Here is a 22,098-nt window from a genome sequence, read left to right on the forward strand (position 1 = left end):
TTGTGAGCCACCATGTGGTTACTGGGAATTGAACTCAGGCCCTCTGGGAGAATAGTCAGTGCTCTTAACCACTGAGCCATCTCTCCAGCCCCCTCGTTAGTTCTTTTTATAGATGCACAGCTGTTCCAACATTGTAAGTTGGAAAAGCCTGTTCTTTCCTGTTGGCACCTTTTCCAAACCCAATCGATTACACGTGGGTCTTCCCAGACTCTTTAGTTGTTCCTGGTGGCCTGGTCTAGGTCACGCCTTCTGAGTCACTGTTACTTTAGATTGACTTCACACCGTCAAGAGAAAGGTTTCCAGCCTGCTCCATGTGTCTCCTCAGAAGACACCCCGGCACATGGACCTTCAGCCTCTATGCCAGAGTACGGTCAAACGCCAATTCTAGCCCATCTTCCATAATGGGTAGGGAACCACAGAGTCCCACTTGTCAGGATTTTCTATGGAATGGGGCAGGGCAGCTCTCCCTCAGATCACTCAAGAGAAATGCTTAACCTTAGCCAGAAAGCTAAGGGGCTCAAAGCCAAGCTTTCTGGGAAGAGGAAAGGCAGCGCTTAAGGTAGGAAGCTAAAATAGAGTTTGGTGTATGCGTGTGTGAGCGGATGTGAGATGTGAGCAGGTATTAACCCCCAGCTCACTGTGGATGCTGTGTGCAGATATTCAACCTTAGCTCACTGTGGATGTTGGTGTCAGCCTCCACTGACACCAGTGACAGTGACAGAAGGACCTTAGATGTCAGTGAGACTCAAGACACAGCCGGAAACAAGTGAGTAATGATCTCTGAGAGATGCGCTCTCCTCCCAGCTATGTCGGTTAAGCAGCGCAGGCGCGCAGGCGCTCTGCCCAGGAGACCCCGGAGCAGCTGGACCAGGCGGGTGGTGGGAGTGAGCCCCAAAGCGCTGTCTCTGGCCCAGTTTTTCATTTGTTTGTTCTTGAAAACATGGGGATGGGCAACGGTTGCTGTGTCAAGTGGCTCAACTATTTCTTGGGACGGCTTCAAATCATTCCTGCAGTACATGTGACTTGGAGGCTGGTCCCACAGCGGGACTGGGCTCGGCAGTAAATCATCCAGTTCTGGCTGCGGGGCCATGGCTGTAAGGCTGGGACTCTGGCTGCCTCTCTTGTCCTCATGAGCTCTGTCCGTTCTGGTCCTCAGCTCCTCTGCCTTCCCCTGAGCCCTGACTACTGGGTCTGGGGTGGGGGTGGCTAATGTAGGCTCTCTTGGGTTGAAAAATGCAGACTCCTGGGGCCTGGGGAAGTGGAGATGCAGGAACGCACCTGGTTGCTGTGGCTTGCTTGTGTTGTATTTCCACCACAGGTCTCCCCCATTCCCATGGCCCTGGTTACATTCTGGGGAGAACCTGGGATACCTGGGCTTGAGTCAGTGGCATGGCCACCCTGTTTGGGTAATGGGATCAGACCGCTCCCCCCACCCCCAGGGTCCCCAACATGGCGACAGAGGGAGGCCAGGCAGAGACCAGCCTTGAACTTTTCTTTCCATCCTGTGTCTCTGAGGGAACCTAGTGGTCCTTGCAGAGTGGCGGGGTGACAAGAAACATCTGCAGGGACCTCAGTAGTTCTCCTACCTCCTTAGAGTTTTCTCCTTAGGTTTATTCATTAGATTTCACGTACGGGTGTTTTGCTTACGTGCATGTGTGTGCACTGTGTGCACGCTCGGAGGTTATGAAGATGAAAAGAAGGAAGGCATTGGGTCCCCCGGATTTGGAGTCCTGCATGACAGTGAACCACCATGCGGGTGCTGGGAATCGAACCCAGGTCCTGCTCAAAAGCAGCTCGGCTCTTTTTTTTTTTTTTTTTTTTTTTTTTTAATGTATACATCATACAGCTTTCTGTCTGCATGTGTGCCTGCAGGCCAGAAGATGACCCCAGATCTCATTATAGATGGTTGTGAGCCACCATGTGGTTGCTGGGAACTGAACTCGGGACCTCTGGAAGAGCAGTCAGTGCTCTTAACCACTGAGCCATCTCTCCAGCCCAGCAGCTGGGCTCTTAACCACTGAGCCATCTCTCCAGCCCCTCTCTGGAGTTCACCAGGCAGTTTCAGAACTCAAATCTAAGTCTGGGGAAGGGGACACACACCTATAACACAGGCACTTATGAGGCTGAGGGAGGAGAATCTGTGGGCTCAAAGCCAGCCTGGGCTACATCCCCCACCACAAAGCCACCAAGACTCAAGTCTGTGGCTCCCTCCATCCCTTGTACCAGCATAAGGAGAAGGTCCCTGCTGTCTTTGGGTCGATCTTCTGTGAGAATTTTATGGCTTCCCATAAATCTATAAGGTCTGTCCTCTGAACTTAGCCTCCAGGAGCTGCCTGAATATGTTAATTAGCCAGACCGGGCTGCCTCCCCCCCCACCCCCCCCCCCGTGAATATTCTCCGATAGCTTCCAGGACCTTTAGGTAAACCCCAGAAGGGTTGGTGAAGTGTGTAGGATCCTCCCGGTTCTCGCCTTTGTCCCCTCTGCCACCATCTCCTTCAGTGGTGGCCTCTCTGCTTCCCTTGCCTTTGTGAATGCTGTCCCAGCTCTTCTCTTTCCAGACCTTTCTCTCATTCTTGCTGGTATCTCCGCCTTGCTCCATGACCTTCTCTGACCTCCTAGGCTCAGCCGCTCCTTCCTCTGAGCTCCCAGAACACTGGGTCATTCTCTTAGCTCACTGACTTAGAAATATTTGTTTACACGTTTCTCCTCCTCTGGGTAGGGGCCATACTCCTTTATCTTCCTATCCCCCTGTCTCAACAGCACCTCCTGGAGGACCTGACATTCAGCTCAGCACATATCTGTAACTGAATGACAAAGTCCTCTGTCCCGGGATCAAAATGTCACCATTTTGGCTCCTGGTTGCTACTGTCTTTCCACAGCTGGTGTCTCTCTTCTCACTCCAACAGCTGGCCTACCCTGCCCAGGCTCTGTGGGCAATCTCAACCTTCATCCAAGGAGGTTTAAAAAGCCAGTTGTTTACAAGTGCAGGAGACTAAACTTCCCATCAAACTTGCCTGCAAATGCCACTTTCAGGCCTTGGGGACATGGCTTCTGCCATATCACATGAGACAGACAGCTCTTCAAGAGATCATTGCCCTGAGGCTCTGGCCTCATAGAGACTTAAATCTTAGACATGTCCAGGCCGGCACCCCTGCCTATGGCCAGGGCTCTGTAACCCATCTCTGGTACTCACTTCCTCATGCTGGTGGCAGTCTTTGGACTCCCATGTGTTCCAGGTTCTGGGTCTCTGTTTTCACAGAGCTCAGTTGCAGAGGAAGGTCGCACGTCCAGGCAGAGTCCCAGTGACACAGTTTTGTCAGAGCTGGGGCGAGGACATAGTGGCTGTGCGTGCAGGACAGAGTGGCCCCAGCAGCCTCAGAGATGGGGGAGCTGAGGCTAGCCCAAAGGACAAGAGGTGGTGTGGAGTGGCTCGTCTCCTGGCTGAGGTATTTTCAGAGGAAGGGAGGAAGGGTCAAGAGAGTGACCCCTCTACAGCCCGAAGCTCTCAGCTGTGTCCAGGGTCTCTCCGACCTCACCCAGGGGGCTGTACTCAGAGAAGGTCCTAAGGAGTCAAGCGTTTTGCCTAAACTGCCTCTTCCAGTCAGACAGTATCTAATGAGTCCACCTTGTGCCAGTGACTAGAGTAGGATCAGGGTGGGGTGGTGGGGACGCTAAGACACTCTCTATTCCAAGGGGCTCTTGGTTTGTAAGGACAAACATCATCAGGAGTGTACAGCCTGGGAGAATGAAGAGCTGCATCAGGATGGCGGGAAACACCTCTGGCCAGTCAGAGGTGGATGGAGCATTCTGCCCAGCCAAGTGATGGATGAGGACCCCCCAACAGTCCAGTGGCAAAGAGAGCACCCTCCAACCTGACTGTGCAGAGGACATCCCCACTTGGCCCACTGGTAGAAGCACCACCCTGACCCACCCAGCTGGCACAGGAGCACTGCCAGGTAAAGGATGGTTGAACCCAGTCCCAGTAGCCCCTTCCATGTGGCCCAGCCCGGACATGCAATCCGTGAGTCTGCCTAGACAGGCGACCAGAGGAATGTGTGGCTGATCCTCTGGAGTCCCCATGTGCCCTGCAACGATGTCTTACAATATTGAGGGGAAACAGCAGAGCCTGAGGGAGTTGGGGTCCTTCTATATTTGGCTTCTGATGTTGACTGTGCCACTTAGTAATAGGTTTAATCTCTCACCGAGCCTCTGATGGCCTGTATCAAATATGTTTGGTCTTAGTATCTTTTCCGAGCCTCTGATGGCCTGTATCAAATATGTTTGGTCTTAGTATCTTTTCCCTAGGGTTACAGCAAGCCTCCAGAATATATCTGTGGGATGCTGTGCCCATGATGAACGTCAGGCTAAAGCTTATTGAATTTGACAAGAATAATTACAATATCAGGGAGGCTCAGAGCCACCGAGATGGCCGGGTGGGGGGAGGGTAACAGTGAATGCAATTCCTGTCTGAGGGAGGCTTGGACTGCTCGTGTGGCCTCTCCGCCCCCGCAGAAGGGCTTGCAGGTGTCTGTGGATTCCCGCACCCTCATCCCTCGCCTTTGGCTGGTGGCCCCACCTCCCTTCTGCCGTCTGCCCTGCGTCCTCCTCTAACCTCAGGGCTGGACCAGAGAGCCGCGGGGCTGGGAAAGTTTGAGTCACGCCGCAGGGCGCGGGGGAGGGGTGCGGGAGGCGGGATGGGCTTTAGGGACCGCCTCGGTCTCCCACCAGGGAAACCCCGCCGCGCCCCTGTCCGGTGAGCCCGCTAGAGCGAGACTGCACTGCCATCTATCCCTGCGACCTGCGCGTCCCATTAGGGCTGCAGCCTCCGGCTCAGCATGACGCCTGGGGCGCAGCTCCTGCCGCTGCTCCTGGCGACCTACACAGTAGTGGCGGCGGCGGTCACATCTGATGAGCCCACGAAGACGCTGTCCCCCGCCACAGGAGACGCCACCCTGGCCTTCGTCTTCGATGTCACCGGCTCCATGTGGGACGATCTGATGCAGGTGATCGACGGCGCCTCACGCATTCTGGAGCGCAGTCTGAGCAGCCGCAGCCGGGTCATCGCCAACTATGCGCTGGTGCCTTTCCACGACCCAGGTAGCGCCTCGCGCGGTCCTCAAGGTCCCCTCACGGCGCGGCTGGTTCCCTCCTCCCCTGCATCCTCGAGGTGTTGTCCTCCGGTGTCCCGTACCCCGCAACCCCCAATCCCTGCTGCACGTTCTGCCTTGCCTGGCGCAAAGCGATAACCAGAACCTTAGCATCTTCTGGCACATTTCCGTTGCCTGGCCACGCTCTCTCCTGCATCCCCTAGGTTGGCATTGAGCTTATGAGTTTCTAGCAGGCGACCACAAGCTTCTAAGTCTCACCTTCTCCATCTGTGAAGTGGGAAAATAGTGTGGAGATGTTGACAGCTGGTGCCAGGAGCTTGTGTGGTTTTTGGTTCTCGATTTTATTTTGCCTGCCTGCCTGCCTGCCTACCTGCCTACCTGCCCTTCCTTCCTCCTTCCCCCGCCCCCTCTCCTTTCCCCTCCTCCTTTCCTTCCTCCTTTGAGGCAGGATCTCCTGTAGCTCAGGCTGGTCTCCCAATTTTCTGTGTAGTGGAGAATGACTCTGAACTTCTGATCCTCCTGCCTCATCTTCTAGAATGCTGGGACCACAGACCTGCACCAACATATCCCCTTTATTGTGTGCTGGGGATTGAACCTGAGTTCCACGCACACTGGGCAAGCTCTGTGCCGACTCCATAAGTTTTTAGTTGTTTTTTTTTTTTTTTTTCTTTTTCTTTTCTTTGAGTCACCATCTCCCAGATTGCATATGAGAGGCCAGGACATGGCAAAGGGCACTCTTTCAGGGGGAAAGCAGCCCTTGGTGGAACCTGTTGCCCTTTCCCCTTTGCCCCCCTACTCCAGCACAACAAAATTTCCCAGGAAAGCGGGGCTCCTAGTTACCGCTGATTCTCCCTGCAGCCAACCTGTTAGCTCGGGGTTGAAAATGCTCGCTGGGGAGCCTCCCCACCAAGAGCCCCCTGCACCCAGCGGAGAGATGTCCCCCACATCCTCAACCCTAACCACGTTCCTCAACATTTTTTTTTAAAAATGAAAACATTTCCGCTTTACACTGAAAGTAGGAAAGAAGCAGGGATATGAGCTCTTCTCTGTGCCTGCCTCACTCCCGAGAGCTACGTTTTGTGTCGTTCTCCTTCAAGCCCTTTGCTTCCATCTATCCACATGACTATCCAGGCTAGCTTTGAAGGCTCCCACCGCAAAGGCAGGTCCCACACAGCACCGACGGTGGAGAGTTTGAGGAGACACAAGGAGATGATGGCGGCCTGTCAGGGGTGTGCACGTTTGTCAATCACAGAATCTTCCAGGGGTTGACTCCGCGCCCTCCACGCCTTCCGTGTTGTCTGAGGCTTTGTTCCTCTTCTCTACGGGGCTCCCCATGTCTAAGCCCAGGGACCAGGCCTTTAGGAAAAGACTCCTGGGAGACCCAAAAGGATAATGAGATTGGGTGTGTGAGGAGGCGGGGTTCTGTCAGGATGTAGGTCAGCCTCTCCCTCCAGCTCTCTCTCCCCCACTTTTCAGTTTTCTTGGCCTTCCAAAGCCATTATCACATTGTGGGAGCTTAGATATGGTGAGTCCACCCACTAGTTGTAGTGACTGAGACCCAGGGCACCAACAGGGTTTCCCGAAGCCACCTGCCAGATGATACTATTACTGTTTGTCTCTAGAACACTTGGCTGCCATTTCAGGACGGGATAGCAGCCTTTCGAGACAGATAGTGTCTGGAGCCCCAAAATGGGCTCCTGATGGTTGTACTTGCTGCCCCTCCTTGCCCACTAACTTCAGATGCTCCCTGGGCTCTGTGCGGTTGTGTGACTCGGCCGTTCATGTCAACCTTCAACCTCCAGTCCTTTCTCTCTTTCTTTCTCTACCTCATTTCCTTCTTCCTTTCCAAGCTTTACTCGGGGCTCCCTTTTATTCCCTTATTTCTCGTTTTTTAAGTATTTATTTGTGTGTGGGTGTGTGTGTGCATGAGTGTACTTGCCATGGTGTGTCTGTGGAGCTCAGAGGACAGCTTGCAGGAATTGGTTGTCTCCTACCACCCCGTGGCTTCCAGAGCTGAGGCTTAGGCTGACAGGCTTGGCGGCAAGTGCTGCCACATGCTGCGCCACCACACCGCACCTCCGTACTTCATTTTAAGTCCACTAAAATTTAAATGATGCTCACCTTCTTAAAAAGCTGATAGTAAAATACAAGTCCAACTTTCCTCAGAATGAAGGTTACCACAGATTTAAATAAAAATTTCCAGGTGAAAATGGCCCTCCAGCTGCCAGGAAACGAAAACTCCAGCTGACATGAAAGAGTTGAAGTCATCATTAACAGCAAGCGTGCAGACGGAGCTCCACGACTTCCTTCCCTCGCTCCTGTAGCACCAGCTCTGAAGGGATAGGGCATGCTCTGGAGAGGAACAGGGATGTGGAGAGGACCAGGGATGCTCTGGAGGGGACCAGGCATGCTCTGGAGAGGATCAGGGATGTGGAGAGGACCAGGGATGCTCTGGAGAGGACCAGGGATGCTCTGGAGAGGACCAGGGATGCTCTGGAGAGGACCAGGGATGCTCTGGAGAGGACCAGGGATGCTCTGGAGAGGACCAGGGATGCTCTGGAGAGGACCAGGCATGCTCTGGAGAGGATAAGGGCTGCTCTAGGATGCCCTAGAGACGATTTTGAAAGCACACATGAACCTTTTTGATTGATACAGGAACATCCTATATGCTTTGAAATCACCACCCCAATTCTGGTGCAGAGGTAGACAAGAGTTGAAAGGAAAGCCGGACCCTAACTCTGGGTGCCCGGTCTCAATGCACTTTTCTTCATGCAACCTTGTGCTTCTCTGGAGTTCCGGTTTCCGTTGTACATTATGCTGCATGAACATTTATTCTAACAATTTTATGTTCAATTTTCTGACATGGGAAGAATTTTGAGAAGGACTTGACCTCAGGAGGTAAAGAGGGGTGAGGTTAGGTCAGCGTAGGTCTGGTGAGCATATGCCCTCAGCTGGGCACCCTGGTAGCTACCTCACTTTTGAAAAAAGTCAACTGCATGTATGTGCTTCTTGACTAGGTGTATGCATGTATGTGGCTGGGCCTCAGCAAACCTGTGGAGGTCAGAGAACAACTGGTCGAGTCACTGTTTTCCTTCGCCACGGGCTTGTTAGTGCTGGTGCAAGTGCCCTTACCTGCTGGGCCACCTCACTGGACTCTCAGACCTTTTTATTTATTTATTTATTTTTTTTGGTTCTTTTTTTTCGGAGCTGGGGACCGAACCCAGGGCCTTGCGCTTCCTAGGCAAGCGCTCTACCACTGAGCTAAATCCCCAACCCCGACCTTTTTATTTTTAAACAAAAGCAGGCAAGCAAGCAAACAAACAAACCCTCCCCACAGGCTACCCAAACCATCTTCCCTAAAGCTCCCCCAGATTCCAAGTGGAGAAGAACTCAAGGATATAGAAGCCCCACAGTGGGAGAGGGACTAGGATTCATAACCAGGACCCAGCAGCCTAGCGGTAACAGTTTGGGACTGCAGAACAAGGGCATGCAGGTGGGCACGGTAGTTCGCACCCGTAGTCTCAGCCTCCGGTGGCTGAGGCAGGAGATTGGAAAGTTCAAGCCCAAGATCAAGATACCATCTCAAAATGAGGGGGTAGGGGTCACTTAAGTATAGTGCCTGGCTATCACTCAGTCTCAGTAGGGGACACTGAAAGACTGCGAGGAAGCAGCATTAGAGAAGGGAGCATTGGCTGCTCCTGCCAGGGACAGGGGACATGCTTGGAACAAAGAATCTCCTGGGGCGAGTGGCTGGCTGGGAAAGGGCTAGAGGACAATGTGACATGTAGGGACAGGTGTGTGTGTGTGTGTGTGTGTGTGTGTGTGTGTGTGTGTGTGTGTGTCTGGCAGGCAGCTCTCCTGGAGGAAGTGGGGCAGAGCGGGGCTGGATGAAGCCCATTCTGCTGCCTGCTGCCTATAGCTGCCAAGGCCTGGGAGGCCCTGAATTTCCTTGTATGGGCTTGGAGCACTGCATCCCCAGCAGGCACTGCAGCTGGGCTCTGGCTGTGTCTGCTGAATCAGCAAATGGTATGCCCTTCAGTAGAGGATGAACTGGAGACAGAGGGGTTTCTGACCTGCCCGCCCCCCCCAGCTCTGCGTTCTGCGAGTGTGTTTTTAATGGGAGCTACCGGGTGTTTGTGAGTGCGCGTGCAGGCTCTCGGTGGCGCTTCTAGGGATGCACAGCCTTGCAAACAGAGAATGACTTTAAGCTTTGGGAATGGTTTTAGTGTGTTTTCCATTGCAAAAGCAAGGCCAGCAAGACAGCCCAGTGGATGCTTGCTGCCAAGCCTGATGATCTAAGTTTTATCCCTAGAACTTGCAGGGTGGAAGGAGAGAGCTGCCTCCTGAAAGTTATCCTCTGGTGCCTGTGCACACTCAGTAAATAAATGCATAAGGAGCCGGAGAGATGGCTCGGTGGTTCATAGCCTGGCTGCCTTTCTAGAGGGCCCCGGGTTCTCAGGACTCACCTGGAGGACGGGGGATCAGAACTGGAATCTGTAACTCTAGTTCCGGAGGGTCACACACCCTCTTCTGGCTTCCTTCAGTGTCAGGCACGTGTGAGGGGGGGGCACCAACATACATGTAGTCAAAACATCCATGCACGCAAACTAAAATAATGTTAAAAATTCACCAAGGTAAGTGAGGAGTTTTAAGAAATCATAACTGGATGTGGTTTCAAATGCCTGTAGTTGCTAGGACCCAGGAGGAGGCAGAGGCAGAGGCAGGAGGATTGCATTAGGGTACAGCCAGGCTATAGTGAGCAAACAAATCCATGAGCCAGACTGGACAATTCCCAGAGGAGAATAGCGGCAGATTTTCTGTCGCTCTGGACTGTAAATGTGGATAGCTCTGCACGTCCCACCAGTAACTGCTACAAAAGCACCCATTCCCCAGGGACAGGGCCTGTGGCTTCCACTGGCAGCACTGCAGTGGAATGAGCTTTTTACATTGCGGGTAGATGGTGGCTCTTCAAGTCTGTGGAATGTTCTAGGCATTTGAGGGGCCACAGCACCCAACCCTGGGTGTCAGGGAAGAGGCCAGTTCCTTGTCTGCATAGCTTGTGAGCTTCTGAAATGTTCATTAGAGCGTCTTCTTTCCTTCCCTCCCTCCTTCCTTCCCTCCCTCCCTCCCTCCTTCCTTCCCTCCTTCCCTCCCTTCCCCCATCCTTCCATCCCTCCCTCCTTCCCTTCCTCCCCCTTCAATCCATCTCCCTCCCTCCCTCCTTCCTTCCATCCCTCCCTCCTCCCCTCCCTCCCTCCTTCCCTCTCTCCCTCCTTCCCTTCCTCCTTCCTTCCCTCCCCCTGTGATTTTCTCCTAGGCATGTCAGTCTTACTGTTGGGGTTTTGGGGGCGGACACGCCAATGGATTTCTTCACTTGATAATTCACACTATGTTGGTGGTACCCACCGTTTGCACATTGTTTAGTGCACACCCCCTGTGGGGGATGGATGGGACTCATGCCAGGCAAGTGCCCAGCCACCAATCTGTGTCCCCTGCCCAATGGTTAGTATTTTTCCTGGTCGGTTACCTTTCCATATTGTTCATGGTTCCTGGGGTCTTCAGTATTCATATAGAGAAATCTATTGACTCTTGTCTTCTTTTGCGTTTCTTCCCACATACATACTTAGAATGGCGTGTTTTGTTTTATCATCATAAAATTAGCTATATGTAAAAGTATTTTTTTATTTTCTTGGCATTAACTTTACCTGCAATATAAAATAAATCGGCCTACAGAATTAAAAAAATCAAATACATAGCCAGGGTGGTGGTTGTTATTGGTGGTGGCAGTGGTGGTGCACACCTTTAATCCCAGCACTCAGGAGGCTGAGGCAGGTGGTCTCTGTGAGTTCGAGACAAGCTTGGTGTACAGAGTAAATTCATGAACAGCCAGGGCCACACAGAAAAGCCCTGTCTTGAAAAATAAAAGAGAAAACTAATAATTTATATTATAATTAAGTATAATTATTATTAATTTCTTTTTTAAGGTCATCTTATGAAATTATCCTTGCTCTTTGCGTATGTGTGTACGAATATATGTGTGTGCATGTGTGCTTGTGTGCATGTGTGCTTGTGTGTGTTATACATGTACATTTGCTCTTGTGTACATGTTCATGTACGCACATGCGCGTATGTACTGAAGAGGGCAGAGGTTACTGTCACCTTAGTTTTCCAGACAGGATCTCTCACCAATCCTAGAGATCATCAAATCTGCCTGGCTGGCGGCAAACTCCCAGGGTCCGCCTGTCTCTGCGCCCCCAGTGCTGGGCTTACAGCTGTTTACCACCACTGCACCCAGATTTTACATGGGTGCTGGAGATCTGCACTACGCCATCACGCTTGGGAGGCAGGCGCTTTACAGAGAGAGCTATCTCCCCCAAATTCCCAATCCGTTCTTCTCCATCACTTGGCTCTTGCTCTGATCCCAAATTACCTACCAGAGCAGGACTCTGTCTGGGTTTCCATTTTCCTACTGTCTGATGATTCTTGGTCCAGGAACACACTTTTTAAATTATCAGCCTTAGTAGTTAGTGTTAAGAAAAGGACTCCTGTGTTCTCTTATTATGATTACTCTGCCCATTTGTGTGTTTTTTGGAGACAGGCCAGCTATGTATCCCTGGCTAGCCCTGAAACTCATAGAGACTGACTGGCCTCTGCCACCAGAGTGTTGGGATTAAAGGCATGTGCCATTATGCCTGGCTTGTATTTGTTTGTTTGTTTGTTTGGTTTTGGCTTTTGAGATTGGTTTTATTTAGCTCAGGCTAGCCCTTAACTGTTGCCTGCCCTGTCTCACCTCCCAGGTGTTGAGACTACACACTTACCACTGTGCCCAACCACAGTGGTTTTCCTGGTTTTGTTTTTAGAAAGAGTTTTGCTAATGCAGCCCAGGCTGACCTTGAACTCACGATCCTTCTGCTCTAATTTCCCAATTGCTGGGATCATGTAGATATGTGCTCTCAAATCTGCTTTTATGTCTTCTTATAAAGCTTTTAATCAAGTTTTTATGTCATACGGTTTTAGATTCGGGAATTAATGTGAGGATAGAGCAGATATGCCCTGTATGTATTGTATGTACATGTGTGATGTGTGTGCTCACATGTGGTATGCATGCATGTACACATATGATGTATACATGTGATATACATGCATGTGCACCTGTGGTATACATACATGGTTACATGTATATAATGTGTGCTGTACATGCACGTGCATGTGTGGTGTACATTCATTGAGGTATATATGCATTGCAGTGTGGAATACCTGTGTGGTATGCATGTGTGTGCAGTGTGGTATACATGTACTTGCAGAGGCTCAAGGTCGACTCCGGGTCTCTTCGGTCTGGCCCATCTCCCTTACCTTTCGAGTACTACTTGCTTCTCCCTGAACATTCAGTTCACTGTTTTAGCCAGGCTGGCTGGCCAGTGAGACGCCAGGATCCACCTGTCGCTGTCCTTTACCCCAGGACTCCTGTAACAAGTGCACACTGCCCTGCCTAGATTTTATATGGGTACCAGAGATATGAACTCATGTCCTCATGCAGCAGTCCCTTCACTCACTGAGCCATCTCTCCAGCCTTGGGCATTTTTGTCACCACACTTCGCTAGTTAGGTGGTTTGGGGTGGAGAAGAACAAAGAGATCCAATGCCAGGGTGACCATATCTAGGAAGGATGTGCACTTCCAACAGGATGGCCTGCAAACCCTGCTTGGGCCTGGTCAGGTGCTGGCCAGGGCCCTCCAGTGGGAAGGGGGTCCCTGCTCTCTTTTCCTGCTGTCTCTTTGGGAGATGCATCTTACCCTTGCAAAGGGAGATGTCCCACTGCCTTCCCTGGAACAGCGTCAGAAGTGGCAGAATTTTCCTGAGTAGGGGAGTGGCCTTGTCTTTCTCACTTATTTACTTATTTATCATGTAGTCATGTATCTTGTTTGGCATGAAAGTGCATGTATTTTTTTCCCTTGGTTCTAATCCAGGACTACTTTGTTTATTTCCTGGCCCAGACTCTTCGGGCTTTGGTCCTTGGAAACTAATTTGCTTGGCTTCTGTGCTCCTATGCACATTCCCAGTGCAGCACAGGGAAAGATTTTAGACATTGTTGTTCTTTACTGATACATTTATGGTGTCTATACAAAGTTTCATGTAGTTCAGGCTGGCCTTGAATTTGCTGTGTAGCTGAGAGTGACTTTGAACATCTGATCCTCCTGCCTTACTCCCTGATTGGTGGGATCACAGGTATGCACCTCCTCCCCTTACCACTCTGGGATGGAACCCTGGGGTCCAGTGCATGCTGAGAAGGTGCTCTGCTAGCACAGCTGCAGCCCCCAAGCTCTACACTGTTAAGCCCCATGCATGCCTCGGCACCGAGACATACTGCAGGCACACGTTGTGTAGAACTAGCTGTTTTCCTCAGGGAGACCCGGGTGTTTTTGTTAGGGAATGGTGTCAGTGGCCAAGCTCTGTTGCTAAATGTGCTTCTGGTTGCTTAAGGGTCTCTGCGGATGCCTTTCATGACAGAGCAGGGAGAACTGGGAATAAGCAAAACTTGCGTGTGCTTCTATCAGTATTTCTGCTTTCAAAAACTATTATTACATTAAAAAATTACTGGGGAGAGGGTGTGAACAGACATGTGTCATGTCATGTACAAGGAGGTCAGAGGACAAGTTGTAGAAGTCAGTTCTCGCCTGCCATGTAGGTCCTATCCATCTGACTTAGGTTCTAAGACTTAGCAGCAAGTACCTCTAACCGATGAGCCATCTGATTGGCCACAGGGTTTCTGGATATAACCGCCTCGTGATAGCTAATTGAAATTGGCAGCGTGACCGGAGAAGGAACACCTCAGGGGTTAATAAGGCGAGCTCTTGGTTACGCTTGTGAGGGGGGTTTCTAGAGGGGATAGACTGAGGTGGACAGGCCACCCCAAATACAGGCAGCTGACCCTTCCAGCTGAGGGAGGCGTAGGAAGCCAGTGGAAGCTGGTGAGACACGAGTATTCCCTACCTGCTACATTCTGACCTGGAGACACTTGCGGTGTCCTAGCACATGGTCCCCTCACCATGAACTTTACCGTTCCTTCCTGATGGACAGACCATAACCTATACCCTCCTCCCCTTCTGACACAGGGCTTCTCTGTGTAGCCCTGGCTGTCCCGGAACTCAGTGCAGGCTGGCCTCGAACTCAGAGGTCCACTTGCCTCTGTCTCCCGAGTGCTGGAATTAATGGTGTGTGCCACCATCATCCAGTGGGCCACAATCTTTTAACCCCGGGTCCCAATACATCCTCCTCCCACCCCCAACTTTGATTCTACTATGTTTCTTATCGAAGTAGCAGGAAGGATGCCTAACATACAGCGGCGTCCCTCCAAGGAGAACATGCCTTCGTCCTGAGGTCTCCACTACTAAATCACTACCACATGCACTGTGCGAACCTCTTTCCGCATGAAGCCAGGCCGAACACGTGTGGCTTATCTCTGGCCTCCCGTTCCAACACTGACGAACCTGGCTCCCCACATCCGTCCGCCGACCATCCATTTCACTGTTCCGTTTCAGCGCGGACAGGCGTGGCTTCAGAATCGTTAACTCCTAACCCCGTGGGAAACGGCCTCATTAACTCAGGTCCAGCTCCTCCTTTGTCCTCCAGACCCCATTTCTACAGCCGCTCCCATCAGCTTCTTCTTCTGTTTATAAACCTCATTTCATCCCGTATTTTTATGCAGCCGGAGACGGAAGCCAGAGCTCGGTTCATGCATCTTACTGTTTTGAGACAGTGTCATGTAGCCTGGCTCCCTGTGTACCCAAGGATGATCTTGAACTCGTGACTCCCCTGCCTCTACCTTCCAAGTACTTTCTAAGCACAAATTCTGTTGCTTAGCAACATCCCCATTCCCTCATATCTTCATTTCAAAACTATTCTGAAGTATTTATTCTTTCAGATGAAATATTAGGTAACAGAAAACCTCTGTTAACTTCTCTTTAAAAAATCATCTGTGACTGGAGGGATGGCTCCGCGACCAAGCGCTCTAGCTGCTCTTACAGAAAACCTAAGTTTGCTTTCCAGCATCTGCTCTGGGTAGCCAGCAACTGCCTGCAAATCTAGCGTTAGCAGACCTGACTCCTTTTTCTGGACTCTGGGACACCTACACTCACACGCACACAGCCATAGATGTGCTGCACATGCACACACATGAGCACGCGTGTACACATGCACACACACACAAATAAAAATAAAAGTCAGGTGATCCACACTAGTGCTTTGGAGGTGGAAGCAAGTAGATCTCTGTGAGTTCAAGGCCAACCTGGTCTACATAGCAAATTCCAGGGCAGCCAATTCTACATGGTAAGATTCTGCCACAACAATAAATTAATTAATAAAAACAATAAGTGGGGGTTGGGGATTTAGCTCAGTGGTTAGAGCGCTTGCCTAGGAAGCGCAAGGCCCTGGGTTCGGTCCCCAGCTCCGAAAAAAAGAACCAAAAAAAAAAAAAACCAATAACTAATAAAGACATGAATAAAATAATGAAGAGTTGAAATCTACTAAAGATTGACTGTGATCTTGCTCAGGGTTTTGTTTTATTTCCAGTTTACTTTTAGTTATCATCTGAAGGAATTTGCCTGCTCCCTAAGACCTGCTCCTGCTTCTGCTGACACATGTCCATTAGCCAGGCTCTGTGTTTTTCCTACGAGTCCCTCCGGTTCCATTAAGAGCGTTTCTTACTCCTTCATTCTCATGCGTTACCACTTTGGTCAGGATATTTTTATCCATCACATTTCATTCTGAAAATCTGTATTTTTGGAATGTTGGGGAACAATTTGTTTTCATGCACTTATTACCTTGCAGACTCTTTACTGAAGGCATGTGTGTGTGTGAGCATGTGTGTATGTGTGTACATGTGCTCATATGTTTGCAGGTGAGTGTACATGTGTGTGTGCGTGCATGTGTGCATGCATGCTTATGTATGAGTGTGTGTATGTATGTGTATATGTGTGTGCACACATACATGTGCTCATGTGTTTGCAGGTGAGTATACATGTGTGTGTGCAGGTGTGAGTGTGAGTGCGTGTGCGTGTGTGTGTGTATAGACCAGAGGTTGACGTTGGATATCTTCCTTGGTCTTCATCACCTTGCTTTTGGGGAAAAAGATCCCTCTTTGAACCTGGAATTCCTGCCTGGGTTAGACTGGCCAGCCAGAGAGCCCCAGCAGCCCTCTTGCCTCCACCTCTCCCGTGCTGGGGTTCTGGGCACACACCACTGTAGCCAGTGCTTACATGTGCATTGGCCATCTGAGCTCAGATCCTCTCTGTGTAGTCGGCACTTTACCTCTGCGCCTGGTCCCTAGGCCCTCGATGGGTTTTCTTTAAACTCAGCGTTGGTGGTGTCTCGGGCTTCCTTCCCAGGGTAATGCCCGGTGTGTGCAGGCTCTGGCCCTGCTCTCCTTTCGGCTCACTCCTCTGCCGGGTGTGCAGAATGATGTAAAGAAAGGCGGTGGCCACAGCCTCTCGTCTCCTCGCTAGTTTTACGTCATTTTTCATTTTGGTGGTTACTGGTTGTCTCTTGGTCAATTGTTTTTCAATCAAACCCAGGGCTGCATGTGTGGTAAACACACAATCAAACATGGGGCTTCAGCCTGAGCCCTGGGGCCCTGGCTCTTGACCTGAAGTGTGTTTGGGACTTTCTTTTGTTTTGTTTTGAAATCACCATGCAAAGGATGACCTTTTTGTTTCTAACGCCTCACGCCAAAACATACAACGAACTGAACCAGAAGGAAAAGCCAAACGAGCGGACAGAAACTGTTTCCCATGATAGGGTTGAGGGCGTCACCCAGAGTCAGAGCCCTTGCCTATCCTGCACAAGGCCTTGAGTTTGGTCCTTAGAGCCATGTGCAACTGGCAGTGGTGACCAGGCTCTGAGCTACATGAGACCTTGTCTTAAAACAAAATAACGCGCGCGCGCGCGCGCGCGCGCACACACACACACACACACACACACACACACACACACACAGGGTTTGGAATGTATATCGATTTTAGCAGGTAGAATTCTAGCTTTTATTGTGATGTTGCTAGGTTCTTTCTCCTGTTGACCCACATATGCAATCTCTTCCTATGACTGGTTCCCACATTTCTTCCTTTAGTCCCTCGGTCACGGTGGCTTGTCTCTTTAAGACTAAGCTGACTTCTGGCTTGAGTACACGTGCAGGAGGTTTGCATTTGGGAACGTCTGCTCGAACTGTCTAGGAAGCTCTTCCTTTCTGCTCTTTGTCAGGCCTTGGCTCGGGGTTCAACTCTTCCAGTTAATAATCTGTTTCCTTCAAACATTGCCAGACTGGGGCGGATCACCGCGGTAGTGCACATGCTTTGCCTGCACAAGGCCTTGGGTTCCATCACGAGACCAAACCCCAAACGCAAAGAAGCAAAAGTGAACATCCGTTTATAAAACGTTCTAATAATACAGCGTTGAAGAAATGCAAACTTTAATATTCTTATGTCTTTCCAGACCATGCGCGTGATGTGTGTGTGCATGTATGTGTGCATGCGTGTGTATGTGTGTGTGCGTATGTGTGTGTATGTGTGTGCATGTATGTGTGCATGCGTGTGTATGTGTGTGTGCGTATGTGTGTGTATGTGTGTGCATGTGTGTATGTGCTTGTGTGTGCACATGTGTGTAGTAATATATAGCCAGTTTATCTCACTTACATTCATATGTCTCCCCTTTTAAAAGAAACACTTATGTACGTGTATGATCACATGAATGTGGAGGTCAGAGGAAAACGTTTGGGAGTTTATTTCTCCCTTCACCATATGGGTTTTGGGGATTAAATTCAGGTCATCAGGCTTGGTGACGAGTACATGGACCCACTGAATCATCTCAGCTGCTTTTCATATACGCATACAACCTTAAATTTTTTCAAAGTGCTCACTTTAAAAATAGATATATTTATCTTGATTTTATGTGTGTATTCCTGGGAATGAAACTGCTCTGTGGAAGTGGAGCCCACCTTTTGCCGTTTGATGGGTATGGGAAACCTCCCTGTATTGTACCCTGCCCAGGACACACTGGGGGACTGTTTAATCACATCCTGGCCTGTGTCAGTTTAGTGTACTGTAAGAACTTTATGCTAAATTGATGGAGGACGGATGGTGTCCTCTCTAAATTTGCATATGTCTGACTCTTGGCCAAGTTAGAACCTTCCAGAGTTCTCCAGGCATGCTTTCATTCTGACAGGGGAGTTTGGGCTGGCTGGGCTGGACTCATGGTACAGTCCTCAGAACTGCCCATGGCTGGGGCAGCTCTTTAATACGTGTGGGAGCTACCTGTGTACCTGTGTACATGTGCATGTGTGGAGGTCTTCATTGTCTCCCTCCACTCTGATTTTCCTATTACCCTCCTGCCACCCCCAAGCCTGAGCTTCACTACCTCAGCCTGACAGCCCTTTCTCTTTTAACCTAAAGGCTTTTATCCCCTTAGCCCAGGGATCCTCCTCCCTCAGCCTGGGGGTTTCCTTCCTTTGGACTGGAGATATTCACCCACTTCCCCCGATTACCAAGAGACCCTTATTCCTTTAGCTTTGGGCTCTCACCACTAGGCTAGAGGGCCCTTTAGCCAAGGGTTTCCCCTCGGAGGGTCCTCACTGCTTTGGTCTAGCTCCAGCCACCTCTCCCAGGAGGCTGGAGATCCAGGCACCTGTAAGGTGTCAGCTACGTCCAGCTGGTCCTCATCATCCTGAGACAGAGTCATCTACTGCAGAAACGAAACCCGAATGTATCCTGGGGACCAGCCTGGCTCATGTCATGGCCTGACTGGGCCAGACACTTCCTAGTCTGAGTCTTTGCAGGGTTGGGAGAGAATGGAGGGAGAAGGAAAGGTGGGTGCTGGGTGCTGGGTGCTGGGGAGGTGTTTGCCTGTGGATAAGAAGTGAGAGTGGAGGGGCTGGGGATTTAGCTCAGTGGTAGAGCGCTTACCTAGGAAGCGCAAGGCCCTGGGTTCGGTCCCCAGCTCCGAAAAAAAAGAACCAAAAAAAAAAAAAAAAGAAGTGAGAGTGGAGACCCCCAGAGGTCTGGGGTGTGGGATTAGTGTCAACCTTACAAATAGGACTGGGAACAGCATCCTGGGTACCACGGATGGCAGAAACAGAAGCTCTGAGGTCAGCAGGACTGTGGCCCAGTACATCCTGAGGAGGAGCAACAGACTGAGCCTAGATCCACTGGTAGAGGCTTCCAGGGGCTTCTGTCAGAAGCTCTGGGACCATTCTTGGTTCTTTGGATAGAGCCACCAGCCTAGTGTTTCTTGTCTCGTCACGCCTGTCATTTGGGAATATCTTCAAAGGTGACACCTTGGATCAGGCTCAGGAAGTGTCAGAGTCCCAGCAGCCTGCATGCTGCTTCTCCAGCCTCTGCCTCCTAGAGAAGGGACAGCTAAGTCCTGGACAAGGTGGGCAAGGTGGCGGTAAGATAGGGAACTCTGCTGAGGTTACTGTGGGGGACGGGGAGTGTGTGTGTGTGTGTGTGTGTGTGTGTGTGTGTGTGTGTGTGTGTGCTGGGGGGGTTATGGGACTCCAGTGCTACTTGATTGAGGATGGAGATTGTTACAGATGTAGTCTGAGGCCCAGCTATGGCCCTGACTATTCCCACTGGGACCAGCAGGGCCAGACGAGGGGTTAGCGAAGCACCTGGACTGTTCCAGCACTGCCTGCCCCATACATACCCCAGAGACCTCGTTTTCACGCAGAGCAGAAGCTCCCCCTGTAGAGGGGTGAGCCTGGGCCAGCCTTCTGGTACTCATATGCTCCTAGGAGGGTGTTTGAGGGGAGTCAAGGTCATAGGCTTAATCATTCCCACGGCCGGCATACCCAGCTTTAAGGGGCTGCACGCTACATCTGCCCAGCTGTTTGGCAAATGTCCTTCTTCAGTCACGAACCTCCCTCTCCTCCAGGAGCAATGAGGCCCAGGGAATGAACACAGAACATCTGCAGCCTCTAGCGTGGTTGACAGCTTGGAGTTGGGGTCAGAATGACCCAGATTCCAGCCCCATCTCTACTGATCCCTACTTGTAATTCCTCGGTCAGGTCGCTTTGTCTCCCTGGACTTGACAGTAGACTTTATGGTGCTAACGGTGTGGCTCAGTGGCCTACCCAGCATTCACAATGCCTGGGGTTCTGCCCAGCACTGCAAAGACTGAGTGAAACGGTGCTCACCTGTATCCCAGCAACTCAGGAGGTGGAAACTGCAGGGTCAAGAGTTGAAGGTCACCCTTAGCTACATGAAGAGTTCTAGGGTAGCCTTGAGCTACATGAGACTTTGTCTAAAAAAATAAATCTGACAATAGACCCATGCCGCTCAACACCATTGTCATGGCCTGTATCCCACCCCAAAGCTAGGTTATGGAAACTTTAATTCTCCCATGAGGTAACTTATAGCCCAGGGGAGGGGTTTAGGTCACCCCCGACTGAGTTAGTTCTCCTGAGATGACCTCCCAGCCCCCCACTCATCTCTCCAGCGTGCTTGCTTCCCTTCTGTCACATGATGCTCCTGGAGTCCCCAGCAGATGCTGTAGCACAGTCTTGGACCCATTAGCCTCTAGAACTGTGAGAGGACATAAACCTTTCTTCTTGATCACTCAGTTAGCGTCAGGTGCTCTATGACAGCAGCAGAACAAAAACAAGCTAACACAAATCAGCTCTTAGAGCCACAGCTGGGGGCACACTACATCAGCAAGGACTCACAGTGGCACACAAACAAAGCCGCTGGGATTTTTGTTGTTGTTCAGAGCCAGCTGTTCCAGACAAGAACTAGGGAGAAGAAGGGACCCAGTCATCTCTCCTACAGGTAAATTCTCATAGGGACAAACCCGTCCTGCGCTGTCTGGTTCTGGGCTCAGTGCTCTGCTGGAAGTTGGGAGTGAGAGGGGCCAACCTACCCAGTGAGGGTACGCACAGCCCTCACTGAAGACAGCATGCATCTCTGACCCCCCGCACAGTTGGTGGGGACCCCTGAGTACTCAGACCCTTCCTCGTGTTGTAGGGGCTGATATTGCTCTGGGATTGAGGACTAGGGAAGGCAGTGTGGTGTCTACCGAGATGAATGCATGTGGATGCTCACTGGGGGTGGAGGATGTCAGCAGGAGGGCAGCCGCTCTGGTGTGACATGGTCTCCCAGAGGCAACTCCCTGTCACAGGATGGACTTTCCCAGGACCTGGGTAGTGGGAGGCTGAGCCTTAGACACTGGATTCAGGAAGCTCACCCTTCAACCCAGGACTGCCAAGATTGCATTGTCTTCTTCGAATAAATCACGTGGTGTCTCATAACTGTTAACTCCAGCTCTAGGGGATCTGAGGCCCTGTTAGGCTTCTGCAGGCACTTGAACACGTGGCATGCATATGTGTACACACACACAGGCACACACACACACACACACACACACAGGCTTACATACACATATATAAAAACAGGTCTTTAAATGGACTGAGGAGATGGTTCAGTAAGTGACAGTGCTTGTTATAGAAGTGTGAGTGCTCGAGTCCGGATGCAGAGCACCCAGGACACTGTCAGGGTAGCATCGGCAGCCCACTTGCCATCCCAGTGCACGGGAGATGGAGATGGGATCCCTGAGCTAGCTGGATGGAGCAGGTGAGTGGGAGAGCTCTAAGCTCAGCAGGGAAATTCTATCTCCACATATAAGGAAGAGAGCTATTGAGGAAGCCACTCGATGTTAACTTCTGGCCTGGATACACCCTACATGCACACATCTGAGTACCCACATACCATGAACATGCTTATACATGCAGGCAGCCCAAACACACATGTATGCATAAGCCAAAAGAAAGTGATTTTGAAAAGCCAATGATCTAAAAACATTCAAAGGAAAAGAAAACCAAGAGAGGAAGCCTGATCTTGCCATGTAGAACAATGGAAAACCTAAACCCAAGGCACAGAGGTCATCCATCGCTTACCATCTATCTATTCCCCCAACCACCACCATCTATCTGTCCATCCACCCATTATAT

At 50.8% G+C, this 22,098-nt stretch overlaps 1 protein-coding gene across 1 annotated transcript in view; it reads left to right on the plus strand.

Annotated features, from left to right (window-relative positions):
* Nucleotides 1–4,620: 4,620 nt before the first annotated feature.
* Nucleotides 4,621–22,098, plus strand: part of Hmcn2 (hemicentin 2) — a 149,802-nt gene continuing 132,324 nt past the window's right edge. Inside the window, exon 1 of the mRNA XM_039106171.2 lies at nucleotides 4,621–5,098. Within this exon, the coding sequence (XP_038962099.1) occupies nucleotides 4,837–5,098 (262 nt within the window). The 5' untranslated portion in view covers nucleotides 4,621–4,836. The remainder of the gene's footprint in view (nucleotides 5,099–22,098) is intronic.

Source organism: Rattus norvegicus, chromosome 3 (assembly GCF_036323735.1).
Source record: "Rattus norvegicus strain BN/NHsdMcwi chromosome 3, GRCr8, whole genome shotgun sequence".
NCBI lineage: Eukaryota > Metazoa > Chordata > Mammalia > Rodentia > Muridae > Rattus > Rattus norvegicus.